Source organism: Neolamprologus brichardi, chromosome 23 (genome assembly GCF_056152115.1).
Source record: "Neolamprologus brichardi isolate AB-2024 chromosome 23, ASM5615211v1, whole genome shotgun sequence".
Classification (NCBI taxonomy): Eukaryota; Metazoa; Chordata; class Actinopteri; order Cichliformes; family Cichlidae; genus Neolamprologus; species Neolamprologus brichardi.
This window is the reverse complement of record NC_142125.1, coordinates 19827849-19847980: the sequence shown is the minus strand read 5'-3', so window position 1 is coordinate 19847980 and position 20132 is coordinate 19827849. Positions and strand designations below refer to the sequence as shown.

The 20132-nt window shown below is 41.8% G+C and overlaps 1 protein-coding gene across 1 annotated transcript in view; it reads right to left on the bottom strand.

Moving 5' to 3' along the window:
- Positions 1-579: 579 nt before the first annotated feature.
- The window catches only part of LOC102796796 (transcription activator GLI2.L-like), a 91299-nt gene continuing 71746 nt past the window's right edge, over positions 580-20132 (bottom strand). Inside the window, exons 6-14 of the mRNA XM_006800296.2 lie at positions 19049-19250; positions 18433-18625; positions 15913-16023; positions 14038-14178; positions 9463-9612; positions 8736-8900; positions 7763-8041; positions 4268-4619; positions 580-3339 (exon numbers count right to left, since the gene is read on the bottom strand). Coding sequence (XP_006800359.1) covers positions 1310-3339; positions 4268-4619; positions 7763-8041; positions 8736-8900; positions 9463-9612; positions 14038-14178; positions 15913-16023; positions 18433-18625; positions 19049-19250 — 3623 coding nt within the window. The 3' untranslated portion in view covers positions 580-1309. The remainder of the gene's footprint in view (positions 3340-4267; positions 4620-7762; positions 8042-8735; positions 8901-9462; positions 9613-14037; positions 14179-15912; positions 16024-18432; positions 18626-19048; positions 19251-20132) is intronic.

The following is a 20132-nucleotide window of genomic DNA, read 5'->3' as shown; positions in this document are numbered from 1 at the left end:
GAATGGCTTGTGACAATCACATTTATGAGAATAAAAGTTTGACATTGTATAGCTCTGCAAACATCATAAAGAGCTGGTTGGGCTCAGTTGGTTTCTTTAATTGTTACAAAAATGGTCCTTAAGCCCTACAATACACATTAAAACTACATTTTTAGGCCTGTCATTTATATTTTGTTGGAATATTGGATGCTTAAGTTAATCATGGCTAAAGTAATCCCAGCCAGCCAAAGGCTGAGGCTTCAGATTGCTCCAAACGCTGAGTTTCATACATTATTTTTCTACTCTTAGATCTTTATGATGTTAGAGAGAGTGGATGTCAGTAACCCAGGCAATTATAGACATACAAGCTCAATCGGCCTGCTTTCAAAGCCTTCTGTTGGGCCCAGAAAAAAAAAAAAGCTTGAAATTGGCTAAGTAGGTGCATTTTAAACATTAATATTGCTCTTTGCATGGCATTCCATGGTGTTTCCTAAGCTACAGCCAAATAGTTTTTTTATATACTGAAAAAAAATGTATTTCTGATTCTGCTGTGGATAATCTGGGCTGGAAGGACAACACAAAACACATGCATTTAAAAAAATCAAAGTCAATACTGTATTTCTTAGAAATATACAAAGGATATTTACATATAACGAGCACAACAAACTGTTTTCAACAGTGTAAAAAAGAAGAAAGCTTGAGTCTCTGCTCTGAAGTCTTCTCCTCTTCTCTCTGTGAGAGAATGGCCAAGTTATCAATAATTCCAGTCACAAATCAAGTCTCTGATGCCCAAATCTGAGACGCCACAGTTAATCTCAGCAGCAATGCAGCAATCAAATCACAGCTCACCGAGGGAAGTGGCTGTAAACTTGATGATAGATGGAAAAAAAAGAATAGTGAACTGTTTTCTCCTTGACAAATATTAAAGTTGAACTCAAGTAATTTACAGTGTGAAAGGTTTTAATTGAGTACACAGATAATTACCTGGTTGAATTTGCACGTTTTTTGAATATAACTATACGCACAACATGTGTTTGTTGTATCTGAGGCAGGCACTTAGTAAACTGATCTTACTGCAGACCTGTACAACAACTGAATAAACTCCCTTGTTCATCATTTTTGCTACCTAAGGCAAAAAAAACAAAGAATGATATGGCTTTTTGAAAAGACTAAAAAAAACTGCCATTTTAAATAATTCATAAACAAGACTGTACAAGGAAACAACAGGCAGGCTGCAGAAGCTTTGAGCTCACAATCACATCAATTCCAACTGCGGGATTGAAGGGTTATTCTGCATCAGGGGTTCAAAATGTCTGCACACAGTTTGAGGCTAAGACATCAAGTTGAGGAACTTGCTCTCCTCTGCTAGAGCAGTCAGCAGTGAGCTCATGTCCCCGATGGCCATGTTCCCTGTCCCCGCAGGCACCGAAGGCAACGTGACCGAGTTCCTGGGCGTCGTGAGGCGAGAGGAGCTCTGGGACAAACTCTGGAGCAGACCTGGACTTAGCGTTCCCGACATGAGGCTCGAGTGATCCCCATCATCCAGCATGCTATCAAAGTCTATTTGTGCCTGCTCCAGTGCTGTGGTACAGTCACTGGTTCTTGCCGTCTGATTTGCGCTTGAAGTGGGAGGCACCACCTTGTTACAGTTTACATTACCATTAGGCTCATATACTTGAATCTGCCCTGTGTAGTACAAGGCATTGTCATTAGCATTATTGCTGCGGTGAAGTCCTAAAACTCCAGCAGTGGATAATTCGGAGTTAGCATTAGCAGCTTGCATCATTTGCTGCGTAACTTTTGGAACTGAAGGGTTCTTGTTCAGAGATCTCGGTTCGGTTGGTGGCCTTGGCTGAAAAGTGTTCTGATTTCCAACTTGTGAGGGATTTGGGGAGTTCATGTTACATATTGATGTGTCAGTGTGTTCAATTTTTATCTGCACAGGCTGAAATCCAGCATCAGCAAAGTGCAAGTCAAAGGTCTCCATGTCACATGACTCCTGTTTGCAGTTGCTCCCACTAATGGTGTTAATGCAAGGCTTATATGTGGTGTTACCATTCCTGTCATAGGGCTGGATGCCTTCATTTAACAGGGCTTCATTGAGATTCGATGGCTGCTGGAATCCTTGTTGCTGGAGGCAGTTTGCTCCTGGCTCGGAGTTCAGCTGAATGTACCTCTGCTGCATTGTGAGGTTCTGATTCAACTGCTGGTTGGAGCTGAAATGGTTGCTAAGAGATCCTAAATTGTGGTTTTGCTGGAGCACAGCCAGGTTCCCTCTGACTTGTAGTCTGGAGTACTCCTGGGAGGCATCCATGAGTCCTAAACTTGCTGGAACATTGGATGGTGAAGGTGGACACATCTGTTCCTGTTGACCTGGACTATTCCTCGAAGTGGGTAAAATCTGTGAGAGTAGATTCACAATAGCCATCCTTCTCTGACTGAAGTGCTGCTGCTGGATAGCCGAGGCTCCTTGGTAATCTTCATTTGTCTTATCTCCATTATCAGGGATGTGACTTGTTGTTGTCTCCATGGTAGCATTCTCTGAAATGCTTGGTGGTCGCAGACTATAAGGGTAACGGTGAAGACCTCCATCTGATCGATGACAGTCTTGCTGAGATAAACGTCGGTGATCTGCTGCAGGAGGTGGACAAGGCTGGATTGTAACCCTTCCACTCAGCGTGCCCATGCTGTTGTAGCGGTGCAACTGCGACTGGTTTAAAGTTTCTGGGGCAACCTGTCTCACAGGGTCACTGGCTCGACGGGGGATGTTAGATGGGACTTCGTGGGGCATCAAACTTCTTGTGGCATAGCTGCTGTACTGTTTGAAAGGTAGGCCTTTGTTGGTGGAGGGTTTCTGGGAGTCCTCATACAGGGCTGCATGGGATTTCAAACACATTTGGTCCATATATGGAAGAGGTGTAGGTGGTACGCCCCCAGTGGCAGCTGCATATTTTGCCTTGAGACGGTAGTGCTGGGCTGGGGTCAGGCTCAGAGGGCTGGGAAGACCCACTGCTCCAAACACTCCTGCTCCTCCGCCACTCCCACCACACTGACTGGCCTGACTTGAGCGCCGTGAGATGTCGGCAGAGATGGGGTCGTAGGAGTCCGCAGAGCTGATGTTGCTGGGGCGGTTGGCACCAAATTGTGAGGCCTGGCTGGAGCGGCGACTGGAGAAACAAGGGGAGATGCCTGAGGAGCGGCGACTGAGGGTGTAGACTGAGCTCAAGCTGCTGGAAGTGCTGTCACGTCTCTCGGAAAGGTTTTCTAGCACAGTCATTTTACTAGAGCTCAGTTCACCAAAGCTAGAACCAGGGAAGGACGCCGGACCCCCACCCATATTTTGGCTCTCCAGGAGGGAACCTGTGAACAAACAGATGAGAATGAGAAACTCTAGATCTAGAGCTACTTTGTCAAGCTTGTGGAGCTTTTTTTCGAGTATTTTTAAACTCAATCGAACAAACATAAAATACTAGGAACTTGCTAGTGGACCAAATGTAGTGCGTTTCATTGAAGTAGATTCTATCTGAGGGGGCAGTGGGTGTATGTGTTCATATGAAAGAAGGTGCACCTGCTCTTTCTACGTCAATTAATGCCACAAGTAATATCACATATACTTTTTCCGCAATAAAAACAGATCAATATTCAGATCGCTCACTGGGCAGTTTCTCATTCTAGTCCATGGTCTTGATGAAAGTCCTTTGTTGTGCTCTGCAGCTTCAGTGAGTTCAGCACAGCAGCATAAACCTCCATCCTCCAGAGTAGAAGGACTACCACTCAGAACTGGAAAAGCACCTGAATAATGTGAAGGATCCCTGGGTCTGCCTTGGTTGGACATACTTGAAACATCTCTCTCAGGTGTCCAGTCAGATACTTTGGGTACCAGGGAAGGACTCCATGTAATCATGTTCATTTTATTAATCTTCTCCTAAATGACTGAGCTCATCACCTCCAAAGCTGGTCTCAGACAAAGTGCTAAGGAAGCTCAGCACGTATCCATGATCCTATTGTTTCTACCTACAGCTTATGGCCATGGATGAGGATGGAACAAAGATGAATCTAGTAAACTGACAGTTTCAACCTTCACACTCACACGTCCTGTCCAAGTCTATTCATGTGTGGGAAACATTGAAGTAAAGTGTCCACCTGCTTACTAATTAGTTCTTGGATTGGAAACAAATCACCTAAGAAAAGTGTTAACTATGGAAAAGTTTCTATATTTTTAGTGAAAGGTTGAAGTGAAGTGAGTAACTGTCAAAGCAGCTTTAATCTAGACTTTCTATCAACTCACCGCCTGCCAGTATGGGTGGGAGCTTCGTCCCGAGGACCACAGGTGGTGTTGGGTTGTTGGTCCACTGGCAGGAGTCCCTCACTGTCTTCAGTTTCTCCTTCTTGAGATGCTCCAGGCGCTGGCTGGTGCTGAATTGCTTTCTAAAGCGAAGACCCACCGCTGCGACCCCACTGGTGGAATCTTCAAAGCCCAAGGACTCCACAAACGGCAGGTCATCCAGGGTGCTGAGGTCCCCTAGGCTCCCCCCGCTGTGCGCCGCCATCTCTACTCCACTGTCATTGTTGGTGGCACTGCCAAGTGGTGATGGTTCGCTGCTACATGATGACTGACCGCCAGGGCTGGACTGATACATCTGTGAAGAAAGAAGAGAAAGAGAAGGAATGCAGAAAACGAGATTTTAAAAAAAGAACATGAGCAAAGCAGAAAGAGACACAATAGTTTGTCCTAAAAACAGCTTTTCTGTAGTAGAACAAAAGTGGGACAGTGGTTAACATGGCATGAAAAACAGTGAATCAGTGAGTCTTTTATCCTCCCCCAGCTTAATTGTAAATAATGAGTGTGTTTTTTGGGGATGGGGGTGAAGAGGTGGGGGCGCACCACAGATTACAGACTGTCTTAGTCTGTCTGTGAATTAGAAATGGGCAGGATGAAAGGCTGCTTGAGCCTGAGCCAGAGCGCCGGGCCAATCATCACAACATGTGATCACATTTCCCTCTCCAAAAAATCAACTGTCAGGGTGGAGGCTGCTCAAGCATTTAGGTGAAGCTTGTTGTTCTCTTACCTTCACAACTATATCTTTCAATGTTAGTTTTGTTTACGTCAAATTCGAGTTAACAGAGGGTTTAACATGATGACAAACCTCTCCAGTCGGACTAAGGACAGCAATGATTAGACGGTGTATATCCACTGCCTGGCCTGTTTCCTTGCAGTCTCTAATATATTCGCTGCTAAAAAAGCTGTCTTGATCACAGCTTGCTGGTTGGCTCAGTTTGCACAACCAATTCCCAGTGTTTGAATATTCATCCAGGAGTGACTTTTATCATGGTCTGTGATGGGTGTTTGATAGGTCTCTGCTGTGAATGTAATCCTGTGTAATGGAAAAATGTACACCGTAGTACCATTACGAGATAACAACGTCATGCATAAATAACTCCCTGCTTGTTTCAGATGACTAAAATCTCAGAAACTAACTGGATGCAATTAATTCCAATTTAATTACACAAATTAAACAAACCCCATTAAAAAAACAAAACAAAAAAAACAAGAAAAGCTACTTCAATAAGAGATTAGGCAATGTAGAGTTGTTTTTAATATTCTACCCTTAAAAGGATTAAAGTCCTTCTTGACTTTTGGTACTTTAAACAGCTGTTACTGGAATAGGGCAGGGCTTCTCAGACGTTAATCAAGGAGCAGCCCCCATGCCAGAGGTTAAGCCCAGTGCTTTGGGGTCAATGAAATTGACCTTTTCACCATGTTTGCCTTTTGGCATGTTTTAGATGCAATTATCTGACATATTTGGCTGTTTTGATGAGTTTATTTTTTTTGGGTAGTGGCTTCATCCATTTTGTATTTAAAGCCTATGGCAATGGTGGCAAATATATGGCAAGTTACAAAGAATCATCAAGCAAATTACAGTGAAAAAAACCCCTGCAGTTTTATCAATAAAATGCTCTGTCTTGCTGGAATACCAGCATTAAAGATAAAAGCATGAGACTTAAAGTATTCCTAGCAGTATTTCAAGTTGTTTAGATTATACTGCAGTTGCTAAAAACAAAACTTCTGAACCTGACTCAACGTGATTACACACGAGTGTATTACACACTTGCATAAATCAACGGTTTGTGAAATGTGACCATTTTTGGATTATACAGTACTGTGCAAAAGTTTTGAGCCTCACATCATTTCTTTAGACTTAGCTAGGAAAAAGGGAACAACTGGACTCGTAAATGGAAATAAAGCATACGGCAATTCAAATGAGCTGGAAAGGAAGGCAGGTTTCTTGTCATTTCATTAATGACTGAGAGTGCTGCACCGTGGGTTTCTTTTACTGCACTGGCAGTGTGTTTGGGATCATTATCATGCTGAAAAAGGTGCTTATATCAATCAGATGCTTTTCAAAAAATATTGCATGGTGGATCACAGTTTGATGGTACTTTTCTCTGTTCATATCTCATCAATTTTGACAAGATCTCCAACACCACTGAGTTATATGCAGCCCAAAACCATGACAGAGCCTCCACCGTGTTTTACAGATGTCTGTAGACACTCACTGTTGTACTTCTCTCCTGACCACATCTGTACATACTGATAATGATTTTCACCACAGATTTTTTTTATTTGGATTCATCACTCTATCAGAGCTGCTGCTGATTTTCAGTCCAGATCTTGTATAATCCAGCCTCAGTCTTTTCTTCTTGGTTCCCTTCATTAAAAATGGCTTCTTATCAGCCAAACTTCCACTGAGACCATTTCTGATGAGGCTTCAGTGAAGGGCCAGATACATCTTAATATTTTTCAAGGACACACTGCACACCATGATGAGTTATGACAAGTTTCCAGCTAATAGCTATTTTTTTTTTGGTCTGTCTTTGGCACATAAATTATGTGTTTATGTTACAGGCAGCTCGTAATAAAGTGGCCAAAGATGCAATTCAAAATATGTTCTTTGCTAACTTGTTTGATTCAGGTGTGTTGACACAGGATGTCAGCACACCTGAATCAAATGATTAGTTCATTACCAGCCCTCTGGAGAACTTCAAGACATGTTGACCTCATTTAGCCATTTAAATCAGCTGTGTTGGATCAAGGACAACCCTGGTGTAGACACAACACTGTTTCTTCTGTTGAGAGTTAACAATCCTCTGGAAATGGACAGGTACAAGGAATGGAATGAAAATTAATGAAAAAGTAGCCAGTGTTTAAAAAAAATTGAAAGACCTTCAAAGAGCCTGAACAAATATTGCTCACGGCCACTTTAAAACATTACAAGAAAATCTGGCACCTTGGAATGAAAATGAGGAAAGGAATGGGAGTGGGTAATGAGGCATAACTCAAGATGGCTTTACAACAAGAGTGGGGAGAATAAACCTGGAGGTGTTTGGGACTTTAAAGCTGCTGTTCTTTGGTCATAATGTAATTTTGGAAGTGAATCAGTGTAATGGAAAGGAAGGAAGTTGAAAGATGGTAAATAAAAAGGACTTTAAATAATGTACAATAGTTATAAGCCACAGATGAGCTCACCTCAGTAAGGTCTGTCCATAAGGAAAGTCAGAAAGGAGAGAGAAATGAAAACAATGAGGCAGGAAGCTGAAGAAAGGTTAGAGCAAAAAGGCATGCTGGACTAAAAGAAGAGAAATAAGAGAAATACTTCATTAAACAAAAGAGGTTTATACTAGAGTTGTTAGAATCAAAAGCTGTGTAGTAAAGTCAGCATACAGTACATAACTCGTCTAACTTTGTGCCCCTGTGTGTGTGTGCAGATTTGAGCGGTCTTACCATAGAGTTTTCTGTCTTGATGGATTTGACCTGCAGGTAGTCCTCCACACCTCTGGGGGAGCTGTTATCCAATATTTTATCTTCCCTGTGGGTTCGCTCTCTTGGACCCGTCTCATTCTCGCTGTTCTCCCGGGGTGGCGGTGGCCTGGGTGGCAGGTCGCTGCGCTGCTTCTTGGTGACGTGGGCCTCAGGGCCGTGCACTGTCTTCACGTGCTTCCTGAGAGAGCTGGGATCGGTGTAGCGCTTGGTGCACCCGGGGATCTTACATACGTAAGGTTTCTGTAGGTGCAGAGAAAAAATTATTCAACGCCGAAAAAAAAGACTGAAAACTACCGAAAACTGCAGTTCCCAAATGTTATGGTGGCCACATCCATCTTTGTATATACAGTCATTAGAGCCTGCATATTCACTGTGAGGGTACATAGTGAACTGCGACTCCAGCAGGCTGTGAGGATCTGCTGTCAACAGCAGTCAGAGGCAACCTGCAGGTTTTAACTCCCTCTCTAATGCTGCGGACCTGTTTTTATTGAGTTGTATCGTGTGACCGTGAGCTGTTGCAGCGATGCTGAATTCCCACTCTGCAGTCCCACGGAGCGCTCTGAAACACTGCCAGGATTCATTTTCTGCTCCTGCAGGTGGTCTGGCTCTTGCAGGGGCGGCAAGCATGATTCGCCCTAATGCATAGTGAGCTGTGGAGCTCATTATGCCTCCACCTCATTATTTACTCACAAATGTCTGCAAGACTTGCACAGGGGGACACAAAGGGTGCCGGCACCACTTCGTACAGACACAAAGGAACAAACCTGCTGCCCAACATGAAGCCTTCAGCTCACCTGAGGTGGAGGTGAACTGCTGTCACTACCTGCAGCCTCACATCTCCACCACTTCAATCGCAGCGCTCTGAGAGAATTTGTTATGCAGCTCCATAAGAGAGTCTGTGTGATGTTTCAGTGAGCGGAGAAGTCTTTTGTACCTCGTTCGAGTGCGTCCGGTTCTGGTGCTTTGCCCGGTCCGAGGCGTTTGAAAAGGCTTTGTTGCATCCTTCGTGCTCGCAGACGTATGGCTTCTCGCCGGTGTGTGAGCGCAGGTGGGTTTTTAGATTCTCCAGGCGGGAGTAGGCCTTAGAGCATCCCTCAAACTGCAGAGGAAGACAGGAAATAATTAAGTGACTCTAACAAACAAATGGCAGCAAAAAATAAAGACAAAACACAGATAACTGTCTGGATAAACAGTTAAATAACCAACAGGGTAACACAAGGCCTTCATAGTGGACATCCTAATATTTGTGTGGCACTTTAAAAGTAGATATTCACTTCTATTTATACTAGTAAAGACTTTAAATCATATCGTGAGACTGTCATCATAATTATGATTAAACCTTCAGCCACACAGGCAGAAAAACCAGTGGAGACCAGTTGGTTGCAAAGCAGCAGTTTAGCGATTTTTTTTGGAACAAAACTTAAATATACTGTTACAGCTTATAAATCCATCAACTGGGGTTTGGGTCAAAACCAGGGGTTTACAGATGTTGTGTGGGGTATAAATTCTTTTAATCTGACAGTAAAATGATGAATGCTTCAGTAAGAGGAAAAGAAATCTGTGTTTTCCAGATGTGTGCATATGTGCAGTTGCTGGTGTTTAGAGAGCATGAGGGGCCCTGTGGGAGCCTGAAGAGGGCGCAGAGGCCATCCGTTACCCACCGTGCACTTGTGTGGTTTCTCCCCCGTGTGTCGGCGCATGTGAACCACCAGCATGTACTGAGCTTTGAAGGGCTTCTGCTCCCGCGAACAGTCCTCCCAGCGGCACACGAACTCCTTCTTCTCTCCGTGGATGTGGTCGTTATTGATGTGCTGTGGGACACACACACACAGAGAAATGAGAGGGTTTTCTGGGGAGAGCTGTCCACTAAGAGGCTCTCACGTTGTTCCCGGTTTAATGTTTCTGTGGAAATCCGTCTTATCAGCGGAAATCTCAAAGGAAGGCTGCAGCAGAGGAAAATTAATTGGGAATACGTAGACTGTCTGCGACAGTGGAAATGAACATGGGTTAAAGAGCGAAATCAGACAGCTCACTAAAAACCATTTCTTCTTAAAATAAATCATATTTTTTCTTAGCATTTTCAACAAGCTTCATCCTTTTATTGTGAGTGTTTTCAAAATTCACCTTTTTCTCTCTTATGTGTCTTTGAAACCTCAAATTTATTCCTGCTTTAACAGATTTTTGAGAGAAAAAAATGCCCTCAAAAAAAAAAAAAAATAGAGCCTCCCGTGGAAGGTTATTGACTTACCTGATTATCTAACCCAAGCGGAAGACAGTTTGTTGTAATATTTGCACAAACACACACACTTATTTTCGTGATTACAACTGCTTGACTTCCTCTTTTAAAGACCGTTCAACCCCAAAATAAATGATCTATTCTTTCCTCGTGCTCTAGTTTGATTTGGTATCCGTTTTAAAGCTATCAGCTGTCAGAAATTCTGCCTTTTCACCAGTATAGTTAAAGTAAAATGCACTTGAAGACCCGATGACTGTCTCTTTTCAGAAATCACGACAGTCATCAACTATTTTTTTCTACCGAATAACATTTGCTATATGTGTCACTGTGCAGAAGGAATAGTGCATATATTTGTGTAAGGATGTCATGTTCACCTTTAGGTGATCCACAATCTTCCTATGTGTAGTGGATGTAGACAGTGAAAGTAAATAGTTCCCACATACTGTAGCCCCTACACAGTTGTGGATTTTTAATAACAGAGAGCATAAAGTAGAGGTCGTGAACCTGTGACTGTTCTGGCTGCCTCCAACTGCTCACTTTGATGGAAATGAATAAGTCCAAATTTAGTTTTTTTTTAACCACTTTAACTTGTATTTTTTAAAAAAAAAAGAATATCACTGTGTTTACTGGTCTGAGGATTGATGTATTTATGACTAAAGTTGGGTCATCTGCTAATCAGAAGGTTGGTGATTTGATGATGTAAACCAGGGGTGTCAAACTCAAATACACAGTGGGCCAAAATTCAAAACTGGAACAAAGTCGCGGGCTAACATTAATATTTATTGAAAAAAAAATCTTCCTCTAGATATAAGAATGAATCTTTTCTTATGGACTCAAACACGTTTTGCTGAAAAACTGAATATGGAACAAGCAAAGCTTAATACTAAACAATATATATATTAGCTGTATAATACCAGTAGGCCAGCTCTAATAGTAATTTGGTATGGCTTCGCGGGCCAAATGTAATTAGGCTGCGGGCCAAATTTGGCCCGCGGGCCAGAGTTTGACACCTATGATGTAAACTATGATCCCAAATTAAAGTCAAGCGTCTGGTTTCAAAAAGCCAAGATTGCAGATGTCCCAAAAACTGGACGACTCACACCTAAACTATCTAGATGGACGAGCATCACTACAGATCAGAAGAAAAATATGTAAAATGGATTTTGGGATGAATTCTTCCTTTAAATAAGCTGCCAGCAATGTTGGGAAATATGCTTACATGATTTATTTCAGACAAGTCCCCCAAAAAACTTCCTTCAATTACATAAAGTACTGATTTAACCAGACTCTTTAGAGAAGCCACAGGATTGATATTAGTGGTGTTAGGATGAGTCACCTGCTGATATCTTGCGGTAAAGACTAGTGTATCCATCCACTTTCCACCTCCGTGCTGTGTCTTTGTATGCAGATACAGCCAGTGAGCACAGGTTTTGATCATGTTACTGATCAATGGAAAAATTATTCCTCACATGTTTACCCTTGAATCTAAAGAAAACAAATGAGTGGAGCTCTGCCAGGGAGAGGATAGGATCTAATGAAGTTTACAGGAAATGTGGTCTCGATTTGTAAAAAACAAGGGCACAGCTGACAATTACCCCGACCACGGACTCATTTGTTTACAGCGCTGCGATCAAAGCATCAGAATCATGTTGAATCCGAAGCTCCGGTGTTTGAAAATGCCACACATAGCAGCTTTAAAGGTCTGTAAACAGTCACAGAGCTGGTTTATGTGAGACTTTCCTCAGATGGACAGAAGAATCGGGGTTTAATGAATGATGGACAGCAGCCTCCCAGCCCTGCAGGACCCTCACTAATCCTCCTCACTCTGCTGCCTCTTTTCTCTCTCTGCTTCACTGCAACTGAGGAATGCCTAAGACCCTTTCAGCCAAGACTCTGCGTGCTGCGATGGGAAAAAATGAAAGCGATGATGGTTTGGAGGTCAGCTCGTCAGCCAGAGGAAAAACTCAAAACAAGCATGTACAAGAACTGAATGAACACAGAGGTTGTTTTCAGTGTCCAGGTAGATGTTCACGTAGATGATCGAAGAGCTCATTCCTGACCTTTGGAAGAGAAAGTCAACATTTAGTCAACATTTTTATGAATTAAAATATTTTATTTCCCTTGTTTCAGGGCAGATTTTCTCATTTTCAGTATCAAATTTGATCCTGAGTTGTTTTCCAGCAAGGTCGGTATTAAACTTGAAGCTTCATAATGTCAAGACCAAATAGGAGACGTTACAGCACCTACGTTCATCTCTTATTTGCATAGAAGTAATGTTGCTGTTATATTTAGTCAACTTATTTCTCTAGGTAGGAGAACACAGCTAATGCAGATTGTTTTTACAGCCATAAAGCTAACACTAGTATTCCATCTCTTAAGTAGAAAAGGTCAGCTAGCCATCCAAACCATCTGGTAACTTAGCAGGCCAAATTTCAAATGATTTATCATCTGCAAAACTGGAGACTCTCTGCTGTCCTGTGAAAAACTAAGAACAAGCTCACTGCTTCCACTGAAATTAAGTGAGAAAGTAAATTAGCTCGATTAACTGATCATCATCAAGCTAGAGCACCTCTACAAAAGCAGAGGTTTTGTAAGTTTTCGGATGTGCAGCATTCAGGTGTGTATTAACATAATACTACAATCTATCCAGGAGTGGGAATCCCAGCAAGATCAGACGTGCAATACTCAGAGAAACCGAAGAGGTACATCTCAGACTCTATAGGCCTCAGTTAGCATGTTGAATGTTAAAGCTCATGACAGCACACTTAGAAAAAGACTGAACAAGTGTGGCTTGTTTGGAAGGGTTGGTGCTGCTCATGCTTCTTTGTGGTAGCACAGCTTTGGTTTATAATGTTGCATTGAACAAAACAAAAGAGTTCAGCAACAATGTCCTTTGGATAGGTCAGACCATAATGGAGACGTTTGGTCGTAATGCACAAAACTAAACACAGCAGTCTGCAGTCATCAAGTCAACTATGAACTCTTCTGTATACCATCGTATTCTAGAGTCAAATGTGAGCCTTTTGTTTGATGGGTAAAGCATACAATGATCCCAAAAACAGCATCAAATATACAACAGAATGACTGAAAAAGACAATGATAAAGGTGTTTCAGTGGCAAAAGTCAATTTACTGAAGTAATGTTGCAAAGAAGATTGACTCCACGATGATGTGAAAGACCGATAAAGTCATACAGCAAACCATTACCTCAAGTTATTGCTGCTGAAGGTGGTTCAACAAGCTATTGAATCATGGGCAGTACTTCTCTCTTTGTCAGCAGCAGTATCTGCCAGAATGGCAGTAGTTCATGCTGTGGGATAAGAATGTGCTGGACGTTCACAGGGAACCTGAGGTTTGTATATAATATGTGACGATCATAATTTTTATGGTTCTAATTTTTGTTTGCAGTTTCTGGTTGGTCAGGTTTAAGGAGACCGTAGTTTGGCTGCCACAAGAGGAACCCAACCAAGGTCACCAGTCTAAACAGGAGTCATTTTAACCTGTTAAGCAACAACAGAGTTTCATATAGAATACAGTTTGAGTCGCAGTTATCTATCACAGCTTGCATATTTTATATCTTCCCCCACTGAAAACGCTATGTCCAGATGAACAGAATCAACTTTCTGGGACCTTCATATTTTACTTTTGTTTTAAATGAGTGCTTGGTGCATGATGTGTGAATGATGCAAGAAAAAATGACTAATAACATTCAGATTTGACATTCTCATTGTTGGAATTCAAACTGGTTGATTTTTAACCACAACTGAGCCAAACCAAACTCTAATAGTCTAGATTGAATATCTTTATCTGAGTTTTCAGAAGCTGCGTTGATCATATGGTATTTATTCAACAGGCAGATATGGTTTTCATTGGCCTGATTTTTATGGTTTCAGGACAAATCTTTCTGTCAGCTTCATTTCTTTTAGGTTAGCAAAGGTGTTGAGATGTCAGAATATTTATCAGTTTGCAGACGGTGGTTTTTTTTGCAGTCGCACACTTACGTGGACCAGCTGGTCCTGCGTGTCGTACTCTTTGGTGCAGCCTTCCCAGTGGCAGTTGGTTTCGTAAACAGCCTCGGGCTCCTGCTTACAATCGTCCCGATCCACGTCATCCTTCAGGTCCAACAAGCCACTGTGATGGTTCTGTAGAAAATCCAGACCGAACACTGTTAAACACATGTCAAGCTGTCCTTTATTTTTCTCAATATAAATGAAAAACACCGAGAGTTATTTACGTTGAACTGAAATAAGTACGTTTTCTCGCCTTCATCTGAGGGCTTGTTTGCACCAAGCACATGTGGAAGCGTTTACTGCCCAGCTGTTAGGAGTCACATTCAGCTGTTTGTTCATATGTTTTACCTGCCACGAACACCAGAGATGGTAAATTACAGATTAAAGCTCGCACCGCTCCATCATGCTTCACTGAAGTTAAAGAGGTTGGCATCAGATTTGTTTTGACAACCTCAACCACAAACACACACGCGTGACTTCTGTTTACAACTCCACGTTAGCTTGTAATTCAGCAGCGTGAACGTAAATGAACCAAACACTGAAATCTCACATTGTCAGCTTTGTGTTTCTGAGTGTGTGATCAGGCGTCCGGGCTCGTCTTCAACAGCGGCAAATCTGGTAAACCCGTTGAGAAACTGTGTTTCTCAAACAGTTCTTTCAGTTTGATAAAAGCTTCCCCAGTTTTCTAAATATCGCCCCCCTTTCCCCAGTTTTCACTGTCTAAAAAACTTCCAGAATTTCCAAAATTGTTCCCACTTTTCCTTTCACAACTTTGACAAAAATCAAAGAATGTCCCAGAGTTGTGATCAATCATTCCAACCAAAATGATATATGTATATATATGTATATATATATATATATTCCCGTTCCAAAAAATTCCCCGACTTTCCAGTTCACAACTTTGTAAAAAATTTAAACTTTCCTCAGATGTCCCCACTTCCTGGAAGTGTCACTGTTTAAAATGTTCTCCTGCTCAGTGTTCTCACCAAGACAAATGTACAGGGACGCTCACACATGTCTGAGACACAAACTGACACGTAGTTTGTCCCACGTGGCTCCCGGTACACTTCCACCAACACAAAGACGCACACACACACTGACACACAAGGTGCTGACTGCAGCATGTTTGTCTCTGCCCCACGCACGCTATCTTCATCAATTCTGGTGGCCCCAAGACGACTGCGCGCACCGCCGTCCCCATGCATCACGCCCAAACCTGCCTCGCTATCGGAGAGAAGCCGCAAATTTGTCAAAAGGAAGAGGAAAAGGCTCCTCACATGACAATAAAGCCCGGCCAATATTTCATGAAAATGAAGTGCTCTGGCACAGTTTACAGTGGCCGCGGAGGGAGAGGGAGGGGGAGCCAAACGAATGGATGCAAAGCTCTTATCATGTGGAGTTTTTCTGTATCCGAGATGCGATTTACAAGAAGGCGCATCAGGGGCCACAGATCAGGACACAGAGAGTGAAGGCAAACAAATGTTCCCACTTTCCTGTCCAAACTCCCACGCTTCTCAAAACAGTCCAAAAACATCACCTCATGATCCAAAAAAGGTCCTGATTTTACAAACATCTGATTACTCATTAAAAAGGTCGTGACTTTTTTAAAAGCATTTTTAATGAATGGCGCCAAAGTTTCTTTCAAAACTAAGTCCCGTCTTTCCACACAATGCCTTCTTTCCAAAGAGTACTCACTCCTGAAACTACGTTCAGACTTTCCGAAATATTCTCACATTTTTGTGCTGTTGAGCAAATTGTTATCTATTTACAGTTCAAGTCTCGGTTAACTCAAAGGTCATTTTACTCCATATAACCCTGATGCAAACTTAAAGCAGTAAAACACATTTTTCTCTTATTCTTTCGTACCGGTGAACAGGGAGACGATGGCCTGAGTCCTTCTGCTTCAGGCTTGACCTTTGACCTTTTGGTGTTCATGGGGTCAACTGTGCTGCTGACGGCCGAGTCGCCTCTGTGGTTCTGAGGAGGGGAAAGATTCAGGATCAGACACCTTTAGATGTTATGCAAGAACATCTTAAATGAATTGAAGTAAAAGTTTATCTCCAGTAATAATCCTGTTACTCCTGCACGATAATCATAGTTTTGCAGGAGGGTTACTGTAACCTAAAGTTTAAAATGTACGGAAGCCCGTGGAGGACAATATTACTATTTTGAGTGATTTATCTGCTGTTCTCCTTCTGTTTGTGTATATATCTATTGTTATTTACTTTATTTTTTGCTTGTTTTAATATGTAATTTTCTTACTTTTTCTTACTGTATTTATTTATTGTTTTTATGCTGCTTTACATGTGATACTTGGTTATATAAATAACACTAACTTACTTTAAGTGCATTTAACTTGAAATTTAAATTTTTTTTGCATTAATATGGTGTCACTCTGTGGAGTAGATTTAATATTATTTAAATGAAATAGTGACAACAACAACAACAACAAGCAACCAAGACAAAACCCCACTAGAACAAAAATTAAACTATGCAAACATTTCTATATTTATCATAGAGTAATTCATATTCTCAGCTGAAAAAGTCTCTAAAAAAGGCAAATACAATTCAAAATATAACACAAGGCAAATCACCGGCCCCTGTTCCCTTCTGCAGGATCTACACGATGCCCTTCCTAACCTCTCACACAAACATCTGTAATGTGAGCCAGACTCTGAGATTAGACGACCAGATTAGACAGAGAAACCAAGTGTTCGAGTAGAGAAATGATGGGTTTCCCCCCGAGAGTTTACCTCCAAGGGGGACACTGTGAGCATGTGCGGAGGCTGACACCGCAAATCAAAACACTGCGAGCGCCGTGACCCGGTGAGCGAGCGGAGGGCGGGATGATGACAAACAAAATCTACAGTGAGAACAAACAGCTGGAAACCGAAGCTGCAAAATTCAGGGTTTGGCTAAACAGTTATTTCAGCAGCTGGCATGGAGAAAAATACCTGGGGAACAAAAAGGGGGAATTTCCTGCAACCGCACAGAAATCAAAAGCTTCAATCATCCAGAAAGCTTGAAGTACACAAAACTCTGTCAGCTTACAGCTGTCTTAAACTTATATTATTTTCTCTGTTTATTTAAAATCAAACCAGACAAAACTGTCTTTTGTTTGAAGAACTTTAAATACTGATTCAAATATACGAGGCAGATGTTTACAGTCTTGTTTTTTAAAATGGCAAAAGAAATAAAAATGTATAAGAAAACTACAATATCCAGTAATGACAGTATTCAGATGTCGTGTGTATATGACTTCCACCTAAAAAGCTGTCATACTGTAAGAATAAACATTTTACTTCTGCTTAGTCAAAATAGAAAATTAACAACAGCCTTATAAGAATGTGTCAACAGAGCTGATGTTACTGAACCAGTGAAAATGTGCTTAAAAAATGACTTTTATAGAAGGAAAATGCAGCGACTACCAGAAACTCTGAGTACAAAAATGAAAAAATAATAATCCTTACTAGCAACAAATAAAAAGAGTTTAATGCGTAGCCCCTGAGCATTACATATTTAGAAGAAAATCAACAAAAAATAGAAATTGGATTATTACTTCTGAAAAATGAATCCAGAACCAGGTCCTATGTGACAAATTAAACAAAAAAGAACAAGTAGGGCTTTTTTTTAGCAAATTTTTTTTTTTTTTTTAAATCTTTAAACAGCATTTTGTCTTTAAAAGAGGTGGAAAACCAAAAGCTCTCATTCACTTTAAGATTATTTGAACTTGTTTCTAACAGAAACTGCTGCTAAATTTTGTCCAAATCAATATCTTCTATAGTCTTCACATATTTATATGTGTCTATGTAAAATATATTGAAAGGGAAAAAAACTGAATCACATTTATGGGGAAAAAATTTAGACTAATTTCTCAGCTTTGAGCATTCCTAAGAAATGTGGATGTGTTTAATTTTAGTCACACACCAGTTAATTAATCAATCAATAATTCAATCAAGCCATCTGTGAAGCAGAACTCCATAAAAGGTCGAGAGCACGTGGAGCGCAGACATCAAATAACATCCACACAATACAAAAATCATTTCTAACCTGCATCCTGATACTAACCTGAACCTAAAATTATCAGCAAATATGACTTTGTGTAGAAACTAAATGAATTAATAAAATCACTTGCAGTACTTCTAAAATAAAGTGCACTGGTCCTTACATTTATCCCCTGTGATACCATATTTGATGGTTTTAAAGGTACAGAACAAACTTCCTTTAGCACAAACTCCTCTTTCATTTCTGTAAATTAGTTTTTTTTTCTCCTGTACTGGAGAGGACATGACAGAGCACACAGGAAAGCAGGACGGCCAGGGGCAATGAAATGGAGAAAATGATGCGAAGTGGAATCAAACCGTTGCCCCTTTATATATTTTGTACCTTGGATACCAGGTCGCTGTTGTGGGTGGAGGCAGGAAGCGAGGAGAGGCCGAGGGCCCCCTGGCGAGTGGCGAAGGTGGGCGGCGGCTGGATGAGGGGCGGAGTGTGGCCGAAGGCGCTGAGGCCTCGCTGCTGGGAGAGGAGCTGCTGGTAGGCCATGGGATTGATGGGGTGAGGGAAGGGGAAGGACGGGCTGCAAGAGGAAATTTTTGTATAAAGGATTTTTGTATAAAAGAGAATCTCAGCGGTAAACATAAAACCTGATACTTATATTTACAATGAATAAATTAAACTTTGGTTTACTGTGCAGTTAACCTCCATTCTTTAATTATTTGAGGAAATAAAATTAAAAACGAAAATCAGAAAGAAAGAAGAAAAAATTTTGTGACTTTTCCCTTCTGCAACATATCAACCAATCAGGAGAGAGAGAGAGAGAAAATCAGACACCTGAGCTAGAATAAACCTGTTCAGTCTGAGAAGGCGATCAAACACTGTTCAGTGATTGAGATAAAGAATCAAAACTTGTCTCATGAGAAGGTTAAAGTTCAGTGGATCTGAACCTTTGAGTGACAGATCCAGGTGTTACGTTATTTGACATCAGTGTGGGTGCGGATACCTGAGCCCGCCGACCGACAGGTGTCCGTAGGAGCTGCTGGCGGCCGAGCTGGAGCGTGAATTGTTGATGTATGCCACCAGGGAGTTGGGCGAGGTGCGGATCATCGTCTGGAGGTCGATGCTGGCGTCGGACAGCGGCGAGATAGACAGCGCCCTTTTCCTGCTGAGCCGCGGCGTCAGTCTGGGGCTTGAGAACCGCGACACTGTGGATGACACACAGGTGGGTGAACAGGTGATATTATCCATCACACTGGTAACATGTAGGCTAGCAGTAAGAGGAGTCTAAAGGAAAGACTCTTAAATCTAACGAGTCACTCTCCACCTGAATGCAGTCTACTTAGAATCAGCCTGTGTCTGCTGTTTGTGCTATTTTGGGGTGGAGGCATTAAAGCGGTGAGGGTGGAAGTGCATGCTTGCTGTGATGGATGCTGCTGCAGCATCGCTGTGACACCCAAAACCCCGCGGACTCACAACAGCCCTATCAATAAGTGCTCACAGCGAATATAGTAAACTATCTCTTCACTGACACAAACAGAGCCTGGCAGATATTACTGTAGATATTAGACAATAAACTCAAGCCTCAAGGACGCAGGAATTGCACTGTAGAAGCAATCGTCTGGAATAAGTGACCTACATCCGACTGGATCTGTCCCAGTGACACAAATTTTAAATGGAGAAGGGTCGAGGGGGTTAGTTGTTGTTTGATTGCACAACACTGAGAAGAATCACCATGTTTCAGGGTATTTCGTTTTACAACTCCCTACTTTCCTAAAATAAGTAAAGAGCACTTTCAGTGGAGGGAGAATTCAAATAGTTGCAGATTGGGTTTCAGTTTGTCTTTACATAGGGAATAGAGTATAACACTGATGACACCTGGCTTTAACAGTTATGCATGCTGATGCTGATTTGCATAACATTATATGAAAACTGTCTTTACTATACAGTCTAAGTCAGCGGTACCGGTACCAGTCAGTGAGTCGTTTGGTACCGGGCCGTGAGAGTTGAGGCTCAGGTGTGAAATGTATGGTTTTCAGGGGCTTTATCGTTTTTTATCGTTATTTCTTTTAATCATTTTTATCATTAAC